The sequence below is a fragment of the Siphateles boraxobius genome, unplaced genomic scaffold (assembly GCF_051911475.1).
Source record: "Siphateles boraxobius isolate OS27281-9 unplaced genomic scaffold, OSU_SipBor_1 24, whole genome shotgun sequence".
Lineage (NCBI taxonomy): Eukaryota > Metazoa > Chordata > Actinopteri > Cypriniformes > Leuciscidae > Siphateles > Siphateles boraxobius.
In genome coordinates this window covers 4,990,516-5,011,777 of record NW_027508855.1, presented here as the reverse complement: position 1 = coordinate 5,011,777, position 21,262 = coordinate 4,990,516, and the positions used below count along the sequence as shown (strand labels likewise).

Below are 21,262 nucleotides of genomic sequence, written 5' to 3'. Positions count from 1 at the left end.
GTTCGCCGGGACGGGCTCAGTCTTCTGCTAATAGCCCCGTTCTGGCTTGCCCGAGTATGGTTTGCGGACCTAGTGTCTCTCCTCGACGGCTCTCCCCTGGAGATACCGATCAGGAGAGATCTACTCTCTCAGGCGAGTGGGTCGATCCTTCACCCCCGCCCAGAACTATGGAGGCTGTGGGCTTGGCCTCTGAGGGGGCCCAGCTCATAGATTCTGGTCTCTCGACTGAGGTCGTTGAGACCATCCTCCAATCCAGAGCTCCCGCCACGAGGAAGTTATATGCCGCGAGGTGGAAACTTTTCACCTCTTGGTGTGGAGAGTGCCAGCAGGACCCAGTTAACTGCCCGGTTGGTACAGTGCTGGATTTCCTGCAGGACCGTCTCTCCACAGGGTTATCCCACTCCACACTGAAGGTGTACGTGGCGGCCTTAGCTGCTTACCACGCCCCTACGAGCGGAGGTTCTCTCGGGAGACACCCACTTATATCTCGCTTCCTTCGTGGCGCCTTGAGGCTGAGGCCTGCAGTTCGCACGAGGGTACCAGCTTGGGATCTGGCCATCGTCTTAGAAGGTCTCTCCCTAGCTCCTTTCGAGCCCATTGAGGAAGTTTCGGAAAAGTTTCTTACGCTAAAGACTATCCTTCTTCTCGCTATCTCATCTCTAAAATGAATTGGAGATATTCAAGCACTTTCGGTGGCTCCCTCGTGCCTGGAATTTGCTCCTGGTATGGTTAAGGCCTTTCTCTGTCCGAGACCAGGTTATGTTCCTAAGGTGCCAACTACGTTTGTTAGAACTATGGTTCTGCAGGCTTTCTGTCCTCCGCCTTTTCTGACGTCAGACCAGAAGTGACTTAATTTGCTGTGCCCCGTTAGGGCTTTAGATGCTTATGTCCACAGAGCTGCCCTGTGGAGGAGATCGGAACAACTGTTTGTCTGTTTTGGGTCACCTAAGAAAGGGTGTCCGGCATCTAAGCAAAGGATGAGCAAGTGGGTGGTCGAGGCCATCTCGCTTGCTTACGGTTCGGCCCATCAGCCTTCAACTTTGGCTGTAAGGGCTTATTCCACCAGGAGTATGGCTGCCTCTACAGCTCTTCTTTCAGGGGCTTCTCTTCAGGACGTTTGTGATGCGGCAGGCTGGTCCTCACCGCACACTTTCGTTAGATTTTATTCCCTTGATCTTAGCTCCACTCCCGGGGCTCAGGTTCTCTCGTCGGTTTGTGTCTCCTAATGACACACGACGGGGATTTGGTCGTATGGGGATGTGGGTATTGCGTTCCCACTGCGATTACATGCAGCGGTAGTCCCTGAAGGGGAACGTCCCGGGTTACGTATGTAACCCTAGTTCCCCGAAGGGACGGACGCTGCGTGTCCTGCCATACTCCCGGCATCCCCTTGGGTCGCTTGCTTCAGTAACTTTAAGCTGGCGTATTGTGTGCTCAGGGGATATTTATAGCTTCCTGGTCGATGACGTCACTCGCTATGACGCTCCATCTCTCCATTGACTGATTTCATTCATGCTTCAGACGCGTTACGCTGGAGGGCGTTCCCACTGCGATTACACGCAGCGTCCGTCTCTTCGGGGAACTAGGGTTACATACGTAACCCGGGACGTTCGTCATAGATGTGTATTCAAGTCATTGTCTTTATCAATTACATTATAATGTATTTTTGAATAATCAAATAGATCAATTTAAAAAATAATGTGCACACAATTAATTAATGTTTAATTAAGATAGTTTTATGAAGTAAAGGTATTGTGTGATGGGTTCGGATCTCAGTGGCTCTACCACATTGTTGAAATAAAACCAGGTCGTTCACAGGCAACCCTTATTGATTTCTGCATAACATAAAGTGACGCGGCTGAGTGAACCCACTGACCCTGAGCCAAGCTCATCTCCTGGGAAACACTGTTGTTTTAGCCAGATATCAGCCAACAACACAAAACAATCTGCCTCTTTCTCCCCCTCCTCTTCTGAATTCATTAAGACAAACGAGAAATCACTGGAAGGCCTCATGTATTATTGACCTGAATGTACATGTCTTTATCCATGACATTTGAGGCTACTACATCCATCTTATCAAGTTATTCAGCAGGGTGTTTTGCCATCAGGTCTGTTTGTCTAATGCTTCCTGTTACTGAATGTTTTTGCCTCTTGTAAATATGGGAAAATTCAATTTTGTTTATGCATATGTGTGTCTAGACTAGATATACAGCAGTGTATTGTGATTGCTACCTAATTATAATCTGTAATATTATTTACAATTTCCTTTAAGTCTTCCAGTGTCTTCAAGAAGCTTTCAATTTTCTTTATTTTTAAGACCTTTTCACATTGTAAAATATTCCAAATATGTGGTCAAAAATTCCTGTCTTCTATAATGCAGGGAACAGGATGAGATTCTGCAGTGAGAAAATTGTACAGAAACTCCAGTAAGGACTTTTTCAGAGAGGATAGCAGATAACTGCAAGGATTTAACAAGAAAATGAAAAGAAGCCTTTTATCCTGTTCTGGTTGATCCAGAAATGGAATCTCTCAAGCTGTATACCTTCATTGCATTAGGATAAGATTGCATGTGAAATGCACATTCGGTGGTTCATGCCATTTTCTGCACGCTAAAGCTGTTTTCAAGGCTGTGCTCGATTCGTGTATTTATGTGAAATATAATATGGATGTAGTTAGAAAGTAAATAAGACATTTACAAAAATGTAGCTTTACTGTACGCACAATGAAATGTTGGTGTTTCATGATGTTTTGTCTGTTAAAAATATATAATATACATCAATTAGTGTCTGATATACGTATTTGTATTTACAATATTGACTTGGAAATTACTACTTGTATATGTGCAACCTACGAATCAGTACACATTTATACTAATTCAAGTAACACATGAAGGCAGCATAAACCTCATATGGAATCTACTCCTGTAAAGTTCAATGACAAAAGATCATTAACATAGTTGTACACACATCCCCTGCTCCTTGCATGTTCGTTTATTCAATATATCGGATAATTTGCATGTTTTCCCCCACAGCTGAATGTGATAAAAGTGTGCAGACGTGTGGGTGCAACAATTGTCGCCTAGAAATCAACCTAACAAAGTTTTGTGCATATGACTTGTGCAGGTCTTATGCTTGGATGAATGATCTCTCAGAATGTCCCTCTCCATCTTTATGTATCCAAATCTTGCAGCTGTCTTTGTGCCTGCAGTAAATCTCCTGATAGATGACTCTTCCCTTATTGCCTAAACTGTCACCTGGAATTACCTGAAGTTTCTCTGTCATTCAGTTCCTCCCACATAATCTCATTAATGTTTCAAATCTCCTGCCTGCTGGTGTCAGAGTATTGATTGTTATAAAGAAGACAGAAACGCATTGCCGATGATTTTTTTTACAGCTGCAGTGGCCCTGAAATAATTTTTTGGAATCTAAGAAACTTGAAGTGATTTGAATCACTGCATTATGAATTCATAATGCAGTGATTGAAACCTTAAGATTTTCTTAAGCACAAAGGTTTTCACTGTTCTTGACCCGCTATCCCCTCCTCTGTCCCTAATTACATTCCTGTTATATATAGCCTATCCTTAGCCAGGGATACTCAGGAGCCTTCTAAGTGATTTTAAAGTGCTTTTATGCTGCAGAAGGCAAAGGGCAGCAAATAAATGGAAGAATGGAGGTATATCCGGCCTTTGGGGTTCAGACATGCTCATCGCTCCTTCCTGAGCTTGGCAATGAGCGGCACAGTGGGGGGAGTGAATAGTAAGGTGCTAATGATACACTATATAATGTAAAAGAGCTGGTTTCATGCCAAAAACAGAGCGAGGAATACCGTTTAAGAACAAGGTTGAGGCCACCCGTAGTGACCAAGAGAACATTAAGTAAAACTGAGATAGCAGTAATGAATGTCTTTAGTGTCACAGGCCTATGGCAGAAAATTTTATTTAGGCAATACAGACGGACTGTTAAGGCAGAAGTCGGGTTGCCGTAATTACATTGGGCGAGACACTGCTGTCTGCACTGGGAGACTGATGGTGAGTGATGGTGTTCTTGGAGACATTCCCTGGGAATATATTAATTTATCCTTTATCACTTTTGTGGGGGCTCATCTAATATGCTTAAATATGCCCAGCGTGTCAGACTTCACGACAGACTTCACACCACCAACTTCATCCTCATGAACAGTAGTATACAGTGTATACTGTATATATGCTACGGTTTAACAGTTTGGGGTCAGTACGTTTTTTTTTAAATACTTTTATTCAGCAGGGATGCATTCAATTGATCAAAAGTGACAGTAAAGACTTCCAATAAGTGCTGTTCTCCTAAACTTTCTATTTCTCAAAGAATCCTGAAAAACAATGTATCATGTAGTTTCCAACAAAATATTAAGCAGCATAGCGTTGATAATAATTAGAAACCTTTCTTGAGTACCAAATAAGCTTATTAGCGTGATTTCTGAAGTGTCATGTGACGTGATAGGAGTAATGCTGCTGAAAATTCAGCTTTGCCATCACAGGAATAAAAATACATTTTAAATTGTAATAATATTTCACAATATTTCTTCAAATAAGTAAACTGTCACACAAGTAAGGCTATGCATTGCTCAAATGCCACACAAGCAATGTTTTATAATGAGGATCTGTGCAGAATATGGCATTTTGAGTACACGCATATAACAATGAATCAAGACATTCAGCTCCACATATATTTTATTCCACACACAAAACAAAGTGAAAGTGACACTTAACACAACACTATAAACTATAAGTTTCACTACGTGACACATGACTTAAAGGGAACAATGAACACAACAGTACAAGTGCAAGCAATTTAGTAAATAATGTCAAAAAGCTTGCTGACCGTGTATAAAAAGCCATAAAAAAATAGAGACACATCTGGTAAAATTAAACAGGGTTAGCTTGTACTGGGATGCTCTTGTGTTTGTTTCCTGGAAACTAGAAACTTTCCTGTTTTTTCCTTTTGATGGATGTCATTCTGTAAAAACCTGAGCTTGTAAATCAATACTCCACTGTTTCAGTGCCGGATTCTGCTAATATCCATAGTGTTATACTGCAAGATTCTGTCAGATACTCCAATAACTGCAGCCAGGGCTTAAGGGAGTTATACACATTATGTGCATTATTTTCCTGTCACTTTTTATATTAAATTTGTATTTGCCTGTTGCACTCTTAACATTTGGTTTGTCAGTTCTTCATAAACAGCTTAGCCTTGCCACACATAAAAATGCTGGTTTGTTTATCTAAATATTGTATAGGAAGACAGGACTAATTATTTTAATGGCTTTAATGCAAATGCTTTTTGTTTTCAAAGTGACATGAACCGATAGGCCCTGCAACATTTCTTAACAGAGAATCACTGTCAGTTAAAAATAAACTAAATCAAGCTTTATTGAAATTAAGTTGCTTGCTCATGTTCTGTCGCCTCTCTTGCGGCAGCTCATTTATCTTCATTAAATTTTCATCTCATATAGCTTTTTAATTTACAGTATCAAATTTCAGTTTTCCAGCAGTGGTTGTTAATTGCCTAAATTAAATTTTGTGACCCAACTAAAGTGTGCCTTATACTTTTATCAACCCAGCTCAAAAGAAAGTGAAAGAAGAGTGAAAACCCGACTGAAGGACTAATAGACACATTTTGGCAGCACATAAATGTCCTGTCTTGAGCTACAGGGTGATACGGCTGCTGGCTGAAAAACAGAGAGTTAGATTTACTCCACCATAATTTGTAAATGACTACTTACTTTATTCCCTTTAAGTTCTGTGTATGTCTATGTTGAATTGTTGAAACTCTGGAAAAGATACTGGGTCAGACCACTGTCACCCCTCAATGATACCTATGAACACTGACAAACTGAGACACAAAGTGGTCTATCCTCTCCAATTGTCTCCTCTGCTGAATAATAGGATGTGATGTCGATGGTGAACAGAGTTTTTGTAAACATTGTCTATGGCAGAGTAGACAGCCACTGAAGTGTTAAAACTGATGATGGTGACATTCATGCATAGGAATGCATAAAAGGATACAGCAAAATGAGCAAAGAAGCTTGGCTTTGTGTGTGGTGTTGTGGGTCAATGCAAAGCTTCACCATCCTGTTAAAGTTAATGACAACGGCTTGTTAGTTGTATAGCAGAATACACATCTAAACAGAAGGACCGATACAATCTCAGTAATTTGTGTTGTTGCTGTCAGGATCAGAAATAACTTGATTCTAGTAGTTTCCAACTAGTCAGTGGTGAACCATATAAAACAAAAATTGTTTGTTTCATTGGGTTATCCAAGCAGTAAAATGTACTTAAACATCTGGGAATAATTTATCTGAGTTTCTCTTTTGCTTTCTGAGCTTTTACTTGTGGAGACAGAGGTCCAAAAATCCTCAAGCTATCTGGATTGCGACCAGGGTCCAAAATCACATTCTTCAAGTGCCAATTGAGTGTAAGACTTGGCTTTGGCAAGTCAATAAAACAGTTCAGTGCCAGTGGGTAATTGTATAAGAAATGGCAACATTACATGCTTTAAGACAGATAGTCTGCCCCTCATGATGTAAGTGATGTGCGCTATTCAAAACAAAGAAGTACAAACAGTAAAACATTCTCTGAGCCTCACTTCTTTTAACAACTTTTTGTTTATATAGGATGCCTAAAGGCTTTTTTTCTCCAGAAGTCTGTTGCAACAAATTTGTATAATATTATTACATTAAGGCTCCAAAATAACAAGAAAGACAAAATCACAATGGCACTGTATATATCTTAAAAATCCCCCCAAAAAATTAAAGTGCAGGTTCATGGCCAAGACATATTATTGTTCAGTATTTTTTCTCAATTTGTCCAACTAAAAACTTGATGTACAGAGAGTGTAATGAAAATGTGGAGAAAAAGGTTGTCTCCTGCAACCTGCAGTGAATCTCTTCTCTAATATTTAGGGGTGTGTCACGCAGAGCACGGACTCTCTGCCACTGACTAAAGTTTTATATAGCAATATACAGAATTTATCATCTTGTCCTTGGTTGCCAAACCTCTGCAGACTTACTAAACGCACCTTCCCCCAGCATATTTTGCTATTGCGCTCAAATCCGAAGTCTTAATACACCAAAAATAAATAAATAATATTAAATGACTATTCCATTGTAAGCCTTGTTCTGTTTTGTTTCTTCAGAGGTGCCACCTAGTCCAGTGAAAACACCCTCCTCAGAAACTTCACCGGTGAGTTCGACCCGTCAGCACCGGGATTCTGATCGCTATTGTCAGCTGTGTAATGCTTGGTTCAACAACCCTGGAATGGCACAGCAACACTACGATGGCAAAAAGCACAAGAAGAATGCAGCACGTGCAGACCTGCTGGAACAACTAGGGAAGACTTTAGACATGGGAGAGATGAAAGGTACTGACTTTTAAACCCTGTCTTAATTGCTGTTAATGGCTGCATGATTACTTTTGCTGTTAGTTCATTACAGGCTGAGGCACTGAATTGAATGATAAAAGATACGTATTGCTTTACTGTCCTGTGAATGAAAATGTTGATGATAATGGGCAGTGCAGCTGACTGGAAAATGTATTGGTGATGTGAAATTACATACTGTGTCATATAATTAGGCTTGAAATGACTAGGTACGTTGCCGTTATATGGTGATTGATGTTAACGGAGAAATGGGCAAATATTTGTGGTTTTCGTGAACTCTTTCTTAGTGTGTTTTTTACATTACTGATTGTAACAAGGTTCGTTGTTATGGGAAGATGGAGGTGGGAACCAGCAGCAAACATTCCAAACTTTAATAAATAAATAAACAAATACAAAACAAAAGTAAAAGACACCAGCCCCTCTCGGATGACTGCTGTCACATATAATAAAACAAAACATTAAATAAAATCCAGGCCTGGCCTCTCTCGATCTCCACTGTCGTCACTCCTTTTATGCTTCCGCTCCTCCATGAGAGATTCGAGACTGATGAGCTCCACCTGCGCAACGCACCAGCAATCACGCCACTCTCTCACGGCCCTCGGCCTCGTCCTGCTCGCCACACTGATTTACATTTATATTTCATTGAAATAACCCGCACGGGAAATATAGATCATCTGACCATCATCTGATCGATGTCACAAATGTACTATTTTGAATAGCGACCTAGAAGTAAGTGCATAAGCAGAAGTGTTTCATAATCATTTTTACATCATGTTTTCTGTTTCAGTATTATTTTAAGACTTTTAAGACAGAAATGTCACAAATGTCAGCTCATTTTCCTTTGATGCTGTGATGTCTTTAAAAGTAACTGTATTTCTCTTGAAGAAGGAATTCAGAGTTGTGTGACTTTTTATATGACCTCTTTGTTACTTAAAGAATGAGAGCTCAATGCCAAATTGTGAGGTCACAAACCTCTGTTGCTCATGTTATATCACTTTGTTTTTTATTGAAGGCTATTCCCAGCTCAGAGCGATAGTTGGTGCCGTGGGGCTCACTTCCTTGATAGATTAATGAAACCGCTCATATAATACAATAAAACTTCCTCTCAATGTGTCTTTTACTTCCCTTGCCTCATCTCAAGTTTGGGCTCCAAGAGAATAAAAGCAATAGGTTTGTGTGTCCGGAGACTTCGATACAGGCTATTAATTTCTACGGGATGAAGAGTGTGATCTGCCATTGTCTCATGGCTCACATTATGTCAATAACAATTACAAATAAATGTTCTCTCTGCTGAGCGAGAGAGTCCAGGCCAGCGGCCACTGCTGCAAGGGATTCCACTGCCTAGCAGAACTGTTAACATGGGATGTTTCCACTCATTAGAGCGACAGGCCTCAATCCGGTACAGCTCAAAGCTTTGGAGAGATTGCCGCTGTGAGACTGAGCTGATGTTGGGTTTAGTTTGTTTGGACTGAAGGTTATCCCCAGCTTAGAGTGATGGATGGTGGATTCAGAGCTTCCTTGTTAATGGAAGACACACTGAAGACGTGGCCAGGCTCAGTGACTATCACTTTGACTCTGTCAGCACAAGATTAAAAATAGAAAAACAATTAGGTTGAGTGCTGAATGAGAAAATAAACTAGATTGTGGCGAAGGACGGCCGAGGGACGTGAGAGAACGGCACGAGGCTGGTGGTGCGATTGCTAATGAGCAACACCTGTGTAGCACACCGGTCTCGCATCTCTCACGGAGGAACGGAAGCATAAAGGAGGAGCGACGACGTTGATGATCGAGAGAGGAACAGGCCTGTATTTTAGTTGTGTTGTGTTTTGTTTTGTTTTTTTATTTTACTTTAGCCAGCAGTCGTTCGTGAGGGGCTGCTGGCAGTTATATTTATTTTCGGTAGACAGCAGTCATCCGCGAGGGGCTGCTGGCAGTATTTTGGTTTGTTTGTTTTATTTTAAATAAAGTTTCTTTGATTGTTCGCCGGTTCCCGCCTCCTTCTTCCCTGAACATTGCTACATAGATATTTTATAGTTTATTCTATTTATTCTAGTTATTCACACTTTCCAAGATCATATAATGAACAGGTTTTATATTTTATTTTATACCCTTTTAATACTTTGGGGGAGGGGATTTTTGTAACACTTTTCACTTCAGCTGTAAGTAAACTTTGCTCTATTTATATCAAACTTTAATATAATTTCCCCACGTTTAGCCACCCCATTTCATTTAAAAAAGAAATTAAAGAAACATTTAGGGAAAGTTTTATTCTAAATCAGCAAAGAGGTTGGAAAAATCATAACAGATAGTGTGTGCGTGTTATTCACTTTAACAGTTGTATCAAATGTCGGCTTACACTGTCCCATTTTGCAAGTGACATTTGTGGGTCCAGTTAAAGTAAATGGGGAAAGTAGCATTACTTTAACTTCTTCCGAGACCTGATTTTTCTTTTTTCTTTTTTTTTACACTACCATTCAAAAGTTTGAGTTCAGTGAGTTTTTTAACAATACTTTTATTCAGCAGAGATGCATTCAATTGATCAAAAGTTACAGTAAAGACATTTATATTGTTACAAAAGATTTTTATTTCAAATAAATTAACTTTTTATTCATCAAAGGATGACCTGACACTAAAGACTGAAATAATGGCTGCTGAAAATTCAGCTTTGCCATCACAGGAATAACTACATTTTTAAACACATCAATATAGAAAACAGTTCTGCAATAATATTTCACAAAAATACAGTAAAAATAGTAATACTGATCAAAGCAATGCAGCCTTGGTGATCATATGAGACTTCTTGCAAAAGTATTAAAATTTTACTGACCCCAACATTTTGAACAGTAGCTGGAAGTTTGAGTAAATGTTAAAATTTCAAATGAAACAAGACAATCTGCTGATTCAGATGATATCAGTTCTGTCATTTACCATTAATCTGATCGCAAGTGAACATTTCACCCAGAATGGTTTTTCTTCTACCTCAATTTTGCATTTGTACTCCGTGACTTACAACTTCTTTCAGTTGAAATTGGTTTAAACTGATGGTGTTACAACCATTCCCAGCCTTCCCTATTCATCTATTTGTCTTTCAGTTATTACTTCTGATGCTTTCAGTTAGCATTCACTGTCACACACTTTCATATGTGTATCAGGCAGGCCTGGACCAAAATGGACCTGTAGAAATATCCAGTCTGTATACTGCACCACAACTGTCATTCATACACATTTCCTTTTCACTGGGTTAAGGAGCGAAAAATGGATGGGCCAACCATCTCTGCAATTTTCCTCGCGGCTGCTTGTTCTCACTGTCTGCCCTGCAAGGTCTCCCACTAATGTCACCTAGTCATTACTCCAGCCAGGAAATGTCAGCGCAGACACCGCACCATTTGGGAGTACGCCTCTGATGGCTTCTCTCAAACGTGATTATCAATTAGTAATGATGTGGCAAATCACCCTAACGGCCAGAGAGAGAGAGCTATTTGGCAGAGAGGGAAATGTTGCAGGAGAACTTGCTGCCTAATTCATCGGGCTGGTAGCTGCTGGTGGCAGGCTCATTTTTCACATAAAGCGTTAACGCCTACAACACTTGCCTCTGTCTCTCTTTCAGTATCCATCCCATGCTTTTTTCTTCTTCTGTCTGTTTTCCTTAGACTTTTCTTCCTTTTCCTCTGTTTGCATTTATCTGTCCCGGGCATCCTTTGAGTGTTGTCTGCTGTTCAGAACATCAGAGAGGGAGGCAGCAGTCACACTTTGAAGACCGCAACATCATGAAATATTCATAGATTTTCTGTTGAGCACTATGTCTGCGTGGTTTCTCATCAATGTGTGTGTGTATCTGTGAGTGCAATGCACTCTTTTCTCTTCATGAGGCTTTGAATTGCAGCACCTCTCTATTTAAAGTACACAAAGGGAGGGCTACCCGTTACCTCTGTGTTCTGCAGGTTTTAAGAAGGGTAAACATCAAGAGGTTCTCCTGCACTGTAGAAAAGGGGCCAGTTTTCCGGTGGTGTACTCCATCAGGGTGCCAGTTGAACTTTATAACAAATACATAATGATTTTTACAACTATGAAACCCCTTTACAACTATGATATTGGTGCAGTTATACAGTTTATGATGCACTGACAAAGAACTGTGTGGTCATTGCCGCTTTGTAACTAGCAAGCATGATGTACTGATCATAAGATATTTATAAATAATAAGGAAAATAAATAAATAAATAGAGGTAATTTAATAAATATGATTTAATACATATGACTAAAATAAAATGGGTTAAAATAAGTTGATTGGAGTATAGATAAATAAATTATAATATATACAGACATTCATGATACAGATAATATAATTGACAGGGCTTTTTGGAGGTCATTTCTTCTTCATGATGTTCTGATCAGAAGTTATATTTAAATATATAAGGACAAAAATACAACAATATGCAATTTATTTAATACATGATATTTGAAAATCATAATTTGTAGCGGTTAGCTATCGATTTACATGTGTATAACTTATCTATATATTTAATATTTTTTGCTGTTACTGTGCAGGTATTTTTCCTCCCTTTTATCTCCTCCTTTTAAGTTTTATTTTCATTTAATCCTTGTTGGCTTTTTAGGACCCAATTTTGTTTGTACCGACATATTCAATGCACAGAAATGTTTCCTGCTCTGGGACTAGACTACATCAGTACAGTGAGGTGTTTGCGGTGTGCAGTAATAGGTGTCTAAAGCCTGTCACATTAGTTTTTCTGCAGTGAACTGAAGAGCAGACCTCATTTTCTGTCTCTTCCTCTTTTGCTCTTCACTCCGAGTCGTTTCCTCATGAGTGTGTAGTTGCTATTTTCACACTCGCATTCATCCAACACGTCCTTTTAACACTTAACACTGAACAAAAACCCAACTCATTAGAGGGCCAATCCATAGTCATTTTGAAGTAGAGGCAGCAAATGGGGATTATTTTCCTCTTTCACAACACTCTGATAGAGAGTGGAGGAAGCCCTTGTGATTTGAGCCGTCATTGCAATGTGTTGGAATTATGCATAATGGCCTCTTTTTTCAGATGTATCAGTCTCACACAGCTATCATGTTGCAGTTTTCATGCTGACAACATTTTATGTTTTCAAAATATAAATTACTGCAAAAAATATATCCATATTCTCTATTCAATGAAAGTATAATGCTTGCAATGCAACACTGCAAAGCATTAACATTCCCACAAACCATTGAATATGTAACATCAAACTGAGGTTTTCACCACATTTTTAACAAAACAGCATGGTAACTTGCTTTTCGTTGTGTTTTTAGATAGTTATTGTATTATTGCCATATATTTAGCAACACAATGACTGGAATAAATGTTGAAAACTGGACTTTGGTTAATGCTTTGGTTTGCTTTTGAGGAAAAGAGCTTTAGTTTCACACACTTTATTAATCAAGTCTGCTTAGCTGTCCTCATTATAATGAAGAATGCTGATATAATGCAAAATTATCTGATTTCAGAAGTGATTATGGCTATTTTCTCTGAGTTTCTTTTAGTGTCATCACCAAGCTAATCAGGCAGTGCCTGTGACAAGTTCCATATATCCTAACACTGTCCTGCTGGTTAACTGGAAAGACAAGATTGGAGATATAATTTGGCTCGTCTCATAATCAGCATCTTCACTCCGAAGGACTGTGCAATTACATTCTTCCTGCCTAGTGCTTCAAGTCTATGATTGGCCTCACGTGTCAATTCAAGGAGCGTTGGTGGATAATGCGTTTTCATGCTAAGGTGACATGTTAGCTGTATTCTCTTGTCTTGGTTGAAATTATACTTTCAGTTTTTTGGTAAGAAGTTAGCTGTTGTGTCTTAAATGATTTTTGTAAATCTTACTCTTAAAAAAAGCAATACATTATTTTTCTAGCTGTCTTGGAAAAATATATTTTTTAAGACAAATTAATATTTGTGGCAAAAGCCAACAATACATTGTATGGGTCAATATTATCGATTTTTCTTTTATGCCAAAAATCATAAGGATATTAAGTAAAGATCATGTTTTTATTTTATAAATTTTTTTATGAGGCATTTATATAGCGCATTCATATGTACTACTGTACACCCAAAGTGCTTTACAATCATATCAGGGAATCTCTCCTCAACCACCACCAGTGTGCAGCATCCACTTGGAAATGTTCCATGAAGATAATTTGTAAATTTTCTATGGTAAATATATAAAACGTATATAAAACAATTTTTGTGAGTGAATGCCTCACAATCGCGAACATAAATGGACAACTTTAAAGGCGATTTTCTCAATGTTTTGATTTTTTTTGCACCCTTAGATTCCAGATTTTCAAATAGGTGTATCTCAGCCAAATATTTTCCTATCATAACAAACATACATCAATGGAGAGCTTATTTAATCAGCTTTCGTATATATAAACTCAGTTTCAAAAAATGGACCCATGTGACTGGTTTTGTGGTCCAGGGTCACATATGTATCTCTAGGTTACTTATGTGAATCCTTCAGGGGGCAATTTGTTTTCTGCAGAAAAGAGAAAGTCATACAGGTAAATTATGACTCAATTTTATATTTTGGGTAAACTATATAAGGTGGTTTTACCACATAATATTGGTACTGTATTTATTAGTAGCCTATTTGAGTATAATCAGGTAAGATACTAATTAAATTGTGTTGTATTATATTTGCACTGCTAAATATGGGCACTAGCCGCTGGCTTTTTCAATTTGATATGGTTGATGTGTTTTTTCTACAGCAGAAATGAATCAACGTTTGCTGAATTACCCACCACTTAGATGCCATCTGCCTGTCGCTGTACAAATATGGGCATATTTTTCTCATTCATTGTTGTTCAGCATATTTTTGCCCATATTTAAATCCACACAGCAGGGCTAATGATGTAATCACATGGAACTTTGTGGCATAAACATTGTTCATTCACAATAAAAACATGCTGTTTCATGCATGTCTGACAGGTTAGTGCTCGATAATCATGGTGCTGATCATTATGGGTTGTTTTGAATTTGACCTTATGCTCATGCATGAATCACTGGCCATTTACAATTATGTAAGAATAATCTTAAAAATATTTCTGTTCTCATTTCTCGATTGGGTCTTCTGGCTCAGTGAAAAAGTCAAAGCGAGGTCTGTACTGTACCATCAGGCAGGCAGATGCCTGGAGGTAAAAATAGATGAACTATTGTTGCCTTAAAGCTCATAAATTCCCAACTTGCCAGAGAGCTTGTCCTGTACTGCATTACAAGATATGTAGAGGCAAGAGTGGAGAGAGCATGTGGAAGAGGTAAAATAGTAATTAAAATGTGTGTGTGTGTGTGTGTGTGTGTGTGTGTGTGTGTGTGTGTGTGTGTGTGTGTGTGTGTGTGTGTGTGTGTGTGTGTGTGTGTGTGTGTGTGTGTGTGTGTGTGTGTGTGTGTGTGTGTGTGTGTGTGTGTGTGTGTGTGTGTGTGTGTGTGTGTGTGTGTGAGAGAGAGAGAGAGATGGTTAGTGACTAACTAACTATTATTCAAAATAGTTTAAGTTCGATAAACTATAGGATCGACAGATAGGGATCTCAGTATGTATGTCCCAGTTCAGTAGTGTTATGATCTCTGTCCTGACGAGACGAGAAGCCTGAGGTGATGATATCCCTAAAGGCATCATTAAACGTTATTGTGCCCCAGGAATTCTGCAAGCTGTTGGTTCCATTCCATCTTCTTCACATTTTAATTCTGAATATCATTATTGTCATAATGTCTGGATGAAGGACAGGAAGCAGTTGCGAGTTAACAGTTTAATGGATGAATAATAAGAATACAGTACAAGCAGGAGGAACACCGTGACGCAGGGACTTCGATGGCCAGGATCCGTGAAGAAGTGCGGTGCGGAGGTGACGGTGAGAAGACAGGAGAACCAGATGCAGACGACGAGGAACAGGAACACAAAGCAGGAACAGAACACCGGAACACCAACACGCAGGACATCAAACAACGATCTGACAGGGATGATAGAACAGCGGTAAGTATTTAAAGAGTCGTGAGATTGATTGCAGCTGGTGATGAATGACGATCAGCTGGAGCGGATCAGGTGATGTCATACACTCACACCCACTACACACGTGCACTCACCCAACAACATAAACACAAGACTAGAAGGAACAGAGAATATGTCTACCGTGACAGTACCCCTCCTCCTAAGAACGCCTCCTGGCGTTCCCAGACTCCGTTACCTGTCGATTGTAATCATCGATAAGGGAGTGATCCAGGATGTCTCTAGCAGGCACCCAACTTCTCTCCTCCGGACCGTAACCTTCCCAGTCCACCAAGTACTGAAATCCGCGTCCTCTCCGCCTAGAGTCCAGAATACGATTAACCGAATATGTGGTCTCCCCATCTACGAGCCGCGGTGGGGGAGGAACCGGGACGGGCGGATTAATATGAGAATGAAACACGGGTTTAATTTTGGATACATGAAAGGCGGAATGGACCCTCCTGTACGCTGGAGGTAACTTGAGGCGGACTGCCACCGGACTAATGATCTTGGTGACCGGAAACGGGCCAATAAATTTGGGTGCAAGCTTATTAGAGACGGTGCGCAGTGGAATGTTCTTAGTTGAAAGCCACACTTTTTGACCAACGACGTATACGGGAGGCTTTGACCTGTGGCGATCGGCCTTGGCCTTGGTGCGCGCCCCCACCTGGAGTAGAGTCTCACGGGCTCTAATCCAGGTGCGGTGACACCTCTGAACAAAGGCGTGAGCGGAGGGGACCGCAACCTCGGATTCCATACTGGGAAAAATTGGTGGCTGGTAACCTACGCTACACTCGAACGGAGATAGGCCCGTGGCTGACACTGGCAACGTGTTGTGGGCGTACTCCACCATAGACAACTGTTGGCTCCATGAGGAAGGATTCTTGGAGACCAAACATCGCAACACTCTCTCCAAATCCTGATTGGCCCTCTCGGTTTGACCATTGCTCTGGGGATGAAACCCAGAGGATAGACTAACCGTCGCCCCCAAAAATCTACAAAACTCTTGCCAAAATTTGGACACGAACTGGGGTCCCCTGTCGGAAACCACGTCAATCGGGAGGCCATGTAACCGAAAAACGTGGTCAACGACCGTCACCGCTGTCTCCTTAGCTGAGGGTAATTTGGGTAAGGGAACAAAATGGGCTGCCTTCGAGAACCGGTCCACCACAGTCAAAACGACTGTGTTCCCCTGAGAGGGGGGGAGGGCGGTGATAAAATCTAGAGCGATATGGGACCAGGGTCTCGAAGGAACCGACAGCGGCTGAAGTAACCCGTCTGGAGGTCGATTGGAAGTCTTACCAGTAGCACAAACCGAGCAGGCCAAAACAAAATCGTGAATGTCGCGAGCCATAAGTGGCCACCAGAATCGTTGCTTGACTAAAAAGCTAGTGCGATTAACTCCTGGATGGCAAGCTATATTGGAGCCATGACCCCACTGGATAACGTCAGACCGTAATCCCTCCGGCACAAACAAACGATTCGGTGGGCAACCGGGCGGAGGCGTTACCCCTTCTAAGGCCTTCTCGACCCTCGATTCGACCTCCCATGTGAGTGTGGAAACGAATAGAGTTTCGGGTAAAATGCACTCGGGAGTAGACGGGCGTTCGGAAAAATCAAATATGCGAGACAAGGCGTCGGGTTTGATGTTCTTGGAACCCGGACGGTAAGAAAGAGTAAAGTCAAAACGACCGAAAAAAAGTGCCCACCGAGCCTGCCTGGAGTTCAATCTTTTGGCGGTTCTGATGTATTCTAGGTTCTTGTGATCAGTCCAGACGATAAAAGGTACCCCCGACCCTTCTAACCAGTGGCGCCATTCCTCCAATGCTAACTTAACTGCCAACAGCTCTCTGTTACCAATGTCGTAGTTACGTTCGGCTGGTGACAAACGATGGGACAAAAACGCGCAGGGATGCATCTTGTCGTCTGCCGGAGAGCGTTGGGACAACACTGCACCTACTCCCACCTCTGACGCGTCGACCTCCACCATGAACTGACGTGAGGGATCAGGGGCGACAAGGATGGGGGCTGAAACAAAGCGGCCTTTCAGTTTGGTAAACACGGCTTCCGCCGTGTCAGACCACCTGAACGTAGTTCTGGGGGAGGTCAAGGCAGTCAGAGGAGCGACTAGTTGGCTGAAATTGCGAATAAAACGCCGGTAGAAATTGGCGAACCCCAGGAACCTCTGCAGGGCCTTGCGAGAATCCGGGGTTGGCCAATTCACCACAGCCTTGATCTTCTCAGGGTCCATCCGCATACCTTCAGACGACACGATGTGTCCCAAGAACGGAACCGACTGTGCATGAAAATCGCATTTCTCCGCCTTGACAAAAAGCCCATTCTCTAGCAACCTCTGAAGCACTCGTCGGACGTGTTGCACATGTTCCTGGAGAGAAGAAGAAAAAATCAATATGTCATCCAGGTAGACATATATGAACTGATCGATCATATCTCGCAACACGTCATTGACCAGTGCCTGGAAAACTGCTGGGGAGTTGGACAACCCAAAAGGCATGACCAAATATTCAAAGTGCCCCCTGGGGGTGTTAAAAGCAGTTTTCCACTCATCCCCCTCCCTAATGCGAACCAAATGATAAGCGTTACGCAAATCCAATTTTGTGAAGATAGACGCTCCCTGCAACCTCTCGAAGGCTGAAGACATCAGCGGCAAAGGATACGTATTCTTTACCGTGATGTTATTCAACCCCCGGTAATCAATACAAGGTCGCAGAGAACCGTCCTTCTTCCCCACAAAAAAGAACCCCGCCCCCGCTGGAGAAGAGGAAGGGCGAATGAACTTGGTTGCTAGAGAATCAGAAATGTATTTCTCCATAGCCTCTCTTTCTGGAATAGAAAGTGAATATAACTTGCCCTTAGGCGGAGACTTACCTGGCAGTAAATCTATAGCACAGTCATAGGGACGATGCGGAGGAAGAGAAGCAGCACGAGACTTACTGAACACCTCCTTCAGATCCAGATACTCTGCGGGCACGTTAGACAGATCCCCTGTTTCCTCCTGAAAAACAGAAACAGGCACAGACGAACAAGCAGACACGAGACAAGACTTATGACATTCCTTGCTCCACTCCAGCACTGATCCATGAAACCAGTCCACCCGGGGATTGTGTTGGAGGAGCCAGGGATGTCCGAGGACGACGGGTGCAAGAGGTGAATCCATGATGTAGAATGAAACTGTCTCAGAGTGATTGCCAGAAGTGATAAGGGTAATGTCTTGAGTGGAGAGGGAAATGGTGGGGAGTTCTTGTCCATTGAGTGCGTGAACAGCGATCCTATGAGTGAGAGTTCTGAGGGGAATCTGAAATTTCTGTGCAAAAGTGTGGTCCATAAAATTACCTTCAGCCCCAGAGTCCAGAAGTGCTTGGCAGTCGTGCTGATGGACTGACCATCTTAGTCTCACCGGGAGGAGCGTGGAGGTAGATGTAGTCGCTGATGAGGTCTTCCTGGCGGAGATCCCACCCGATAGTAGCCTCAAGTTTACTATCGGGCTTGGCCTTTTACCGGGCAATTATAAGCAAAATGTCCCGCTCCTCCACAATACAGGCAAAGGCCCTGGGACCTCCGCCTCTCCCTCTCCTCCCGGGAAAGCCGAGCTCGACCCACCTGCATGGGCTCGGGATCGTAGACGGGGCTGACCACGTCCCTGCCGCTGGATCGTGTCCCGTCATTTCCTCCGAAGGTACGGGTGGACGGAATCCGACGCTCGACTCTTGACAGTCGAGCGTCCACCCGCAGAGCAAGATCAATGAGGCCATTCAGTGTGGTCGGCAGATCCAGGGCGTAAATCTCTTTCTGGACGTGGTCAGCCAACCCATGCAGGAACATATCCCACTGCGCCTCCTCGTTCCAGCCGCACTCCGCCGCCAAGGTCCGAAACTCGATCGAGAAGTCGGAGACAGATTTCTCTCCCTGACGAAGGTCCGCCAATGCTCTGGCTGCCTCCCTCCCAGAGACAGCCCGATCGAATACCTTCCTCATCTCGGCGGCGAGGGTCTGGAACGAGGCGCAGCATGGATTCTGATTCTCCCACACCGCCGTTCCCCAAAGCGCCGCCTTCCCGGTTAGCAACGTCAGCACGAACGCCACTTTAGCCTGTTCCGTGTTGAAAGTATGTGGTTGAAGAGCGAAGTGCATGGAGCAGCGTGTCAGAAACGCTCTGCAAAAGGCTGGTTCTCCTGCGTATGACTCTGGTACCGGTAGGCGGGGCTCGGTCTGCGATGGTCTCTCTGGAGGTGATGGGGGAACGGCCGGCGTGGGCGGCGCAGCGGGATTCTGTAGGCGTTGGATCTGCTGGGTGAGCTCGGACACCTGCGTCACTAATGCTTGTACTGCCCGGCCCGTGTCGCCGATATCCCGCTGCTGAGAATCCATCCTCCGAATGCTATGTTGGATAAATTCTTCCAAAGATCCCGAAGATGAACTCGCTGCTTCCATTTGACGGTCAGATCGTTCTGTCATAATGTCTGGATGAAGGACAGGAAGCAGTTGCGAGTTAACAGTTTAATGGATGAATAATAAGAATACAGTACAAGCAGGAGGAACACCGTGACGCAGGGACTTCGATGGCCAGGATCCGTGAAGAAGTGCGGTGCGGAGGTGACGGTGAGAAGACAGGAGAACCAGATGCAGACGACGAGGAACAGGAACACAAAGCAGGAACAGAACACCGGAACACCAACACGCAGGACATCAAACAACGATCTGACAGGGATGATAGAACAGCGGTAAGTATTTAAAGAGTCGTGAGATTGATTGCAGCTGGTGATGAATGACGATCAGCTGGAGCGGATCAGGTGATGTCATACACTCACACCCACTACACACGTGCACTCACCCAACAACATAAACACAAGACTAGAAGGAACAGAGAATATGTCTACCGTGACAATTATCAGCCAAATGGTCAAAATGTAATGTACAAAAATCCAGTCCTTTCTACATTTCTATTTAAGTGAGTGAAAGTTTGTGTATTGCGTTTATAACCAGCTGTAAACTGGGAGAGCAAATAGGCCACATTCAATTTCAGGTAATTTATTCCACTTGTGGTTCCTCTATTCCCAATTGGAAGATGTTCTGTGCTAACAGTAATAAATCTGAAAGAATGGCGACAAAGATGAGAGAGACTTCATAGGAGTTACGCACTGTTCGACTCTTCATTGCTCATGTGTTCCATGGGCAGCGCGACAAGCGGAACTTATGGCAAACATTGATGGATTCCTGGGCGCTGCTCCATTATTTCACCTTTTCAAAAAGCATGTGTGAGGCGGCCTGTCAAAAGGCCAGCTGGGAGTCACCATAAGATACACGGTTCCGCCACATTCTCTCAATGTCAGTGTGTGTGTGTGTGTGTGTGTGTGTGTGTGTGTGTGTGTGTGTGTGTGTGTGTGTGTGTGTGTGTGTGTGTGTGTGTGTGTGTGTGTGGGAGGGTGGAGAATAAGGAGGGGTTTATTTATCTCTCCAATAAAATACACTAACTGTAGTTTTGAATATGGTCATCAGCAGACCAGACTCTATCGGTACCCACAAAACTCAGCGGAAAGACACTTTTCTTAGAATTCTGCAGAATCCCAAAATCTGCAGATTCTTTATGGGCCATCCGTCTGAGACAAACCATAGGCACAATGTACAGATGTTAAACTGCTGAAGTAAAAAAATATTTTGTTTATGACAGTGTATCTAGATGCATTAAAAAGTTGTGGAGGGATAGGACATGTTTTGCTGTGCTTTTCAGTTTCACTGTTGCTGATATGATTAGCAACTTTTAAAAACTCCTGCTGGCTGCCCAGTGGCAGAAATAATCAGTCTCTT

At 42.4% G+C, this 21,262-nt stretch overlaps 1 protein-coding gene across 1 annotated transcript in view; it reads left to right on the top strand.

The window, feature by feature from the left end:
• The window catches only part of zmat4a (zinc finger, matrin-type 4a), a 160,703-nt gene that overhangs the window by 109,351 nt on the left and 30,090 nt on the right, over positions 1-21,262 (top strand). Inside the window, exon 5 of the mRNA XM_077240906.1 lies at positions 7,170-7,394. Coding sequence (XP_077097021.1) covers positions 7,170-7,394 — 225 coding nt within the window. The remainder of the gene's footprint in view (positions 1-7,169; positions 7,395-21,262) is intronic.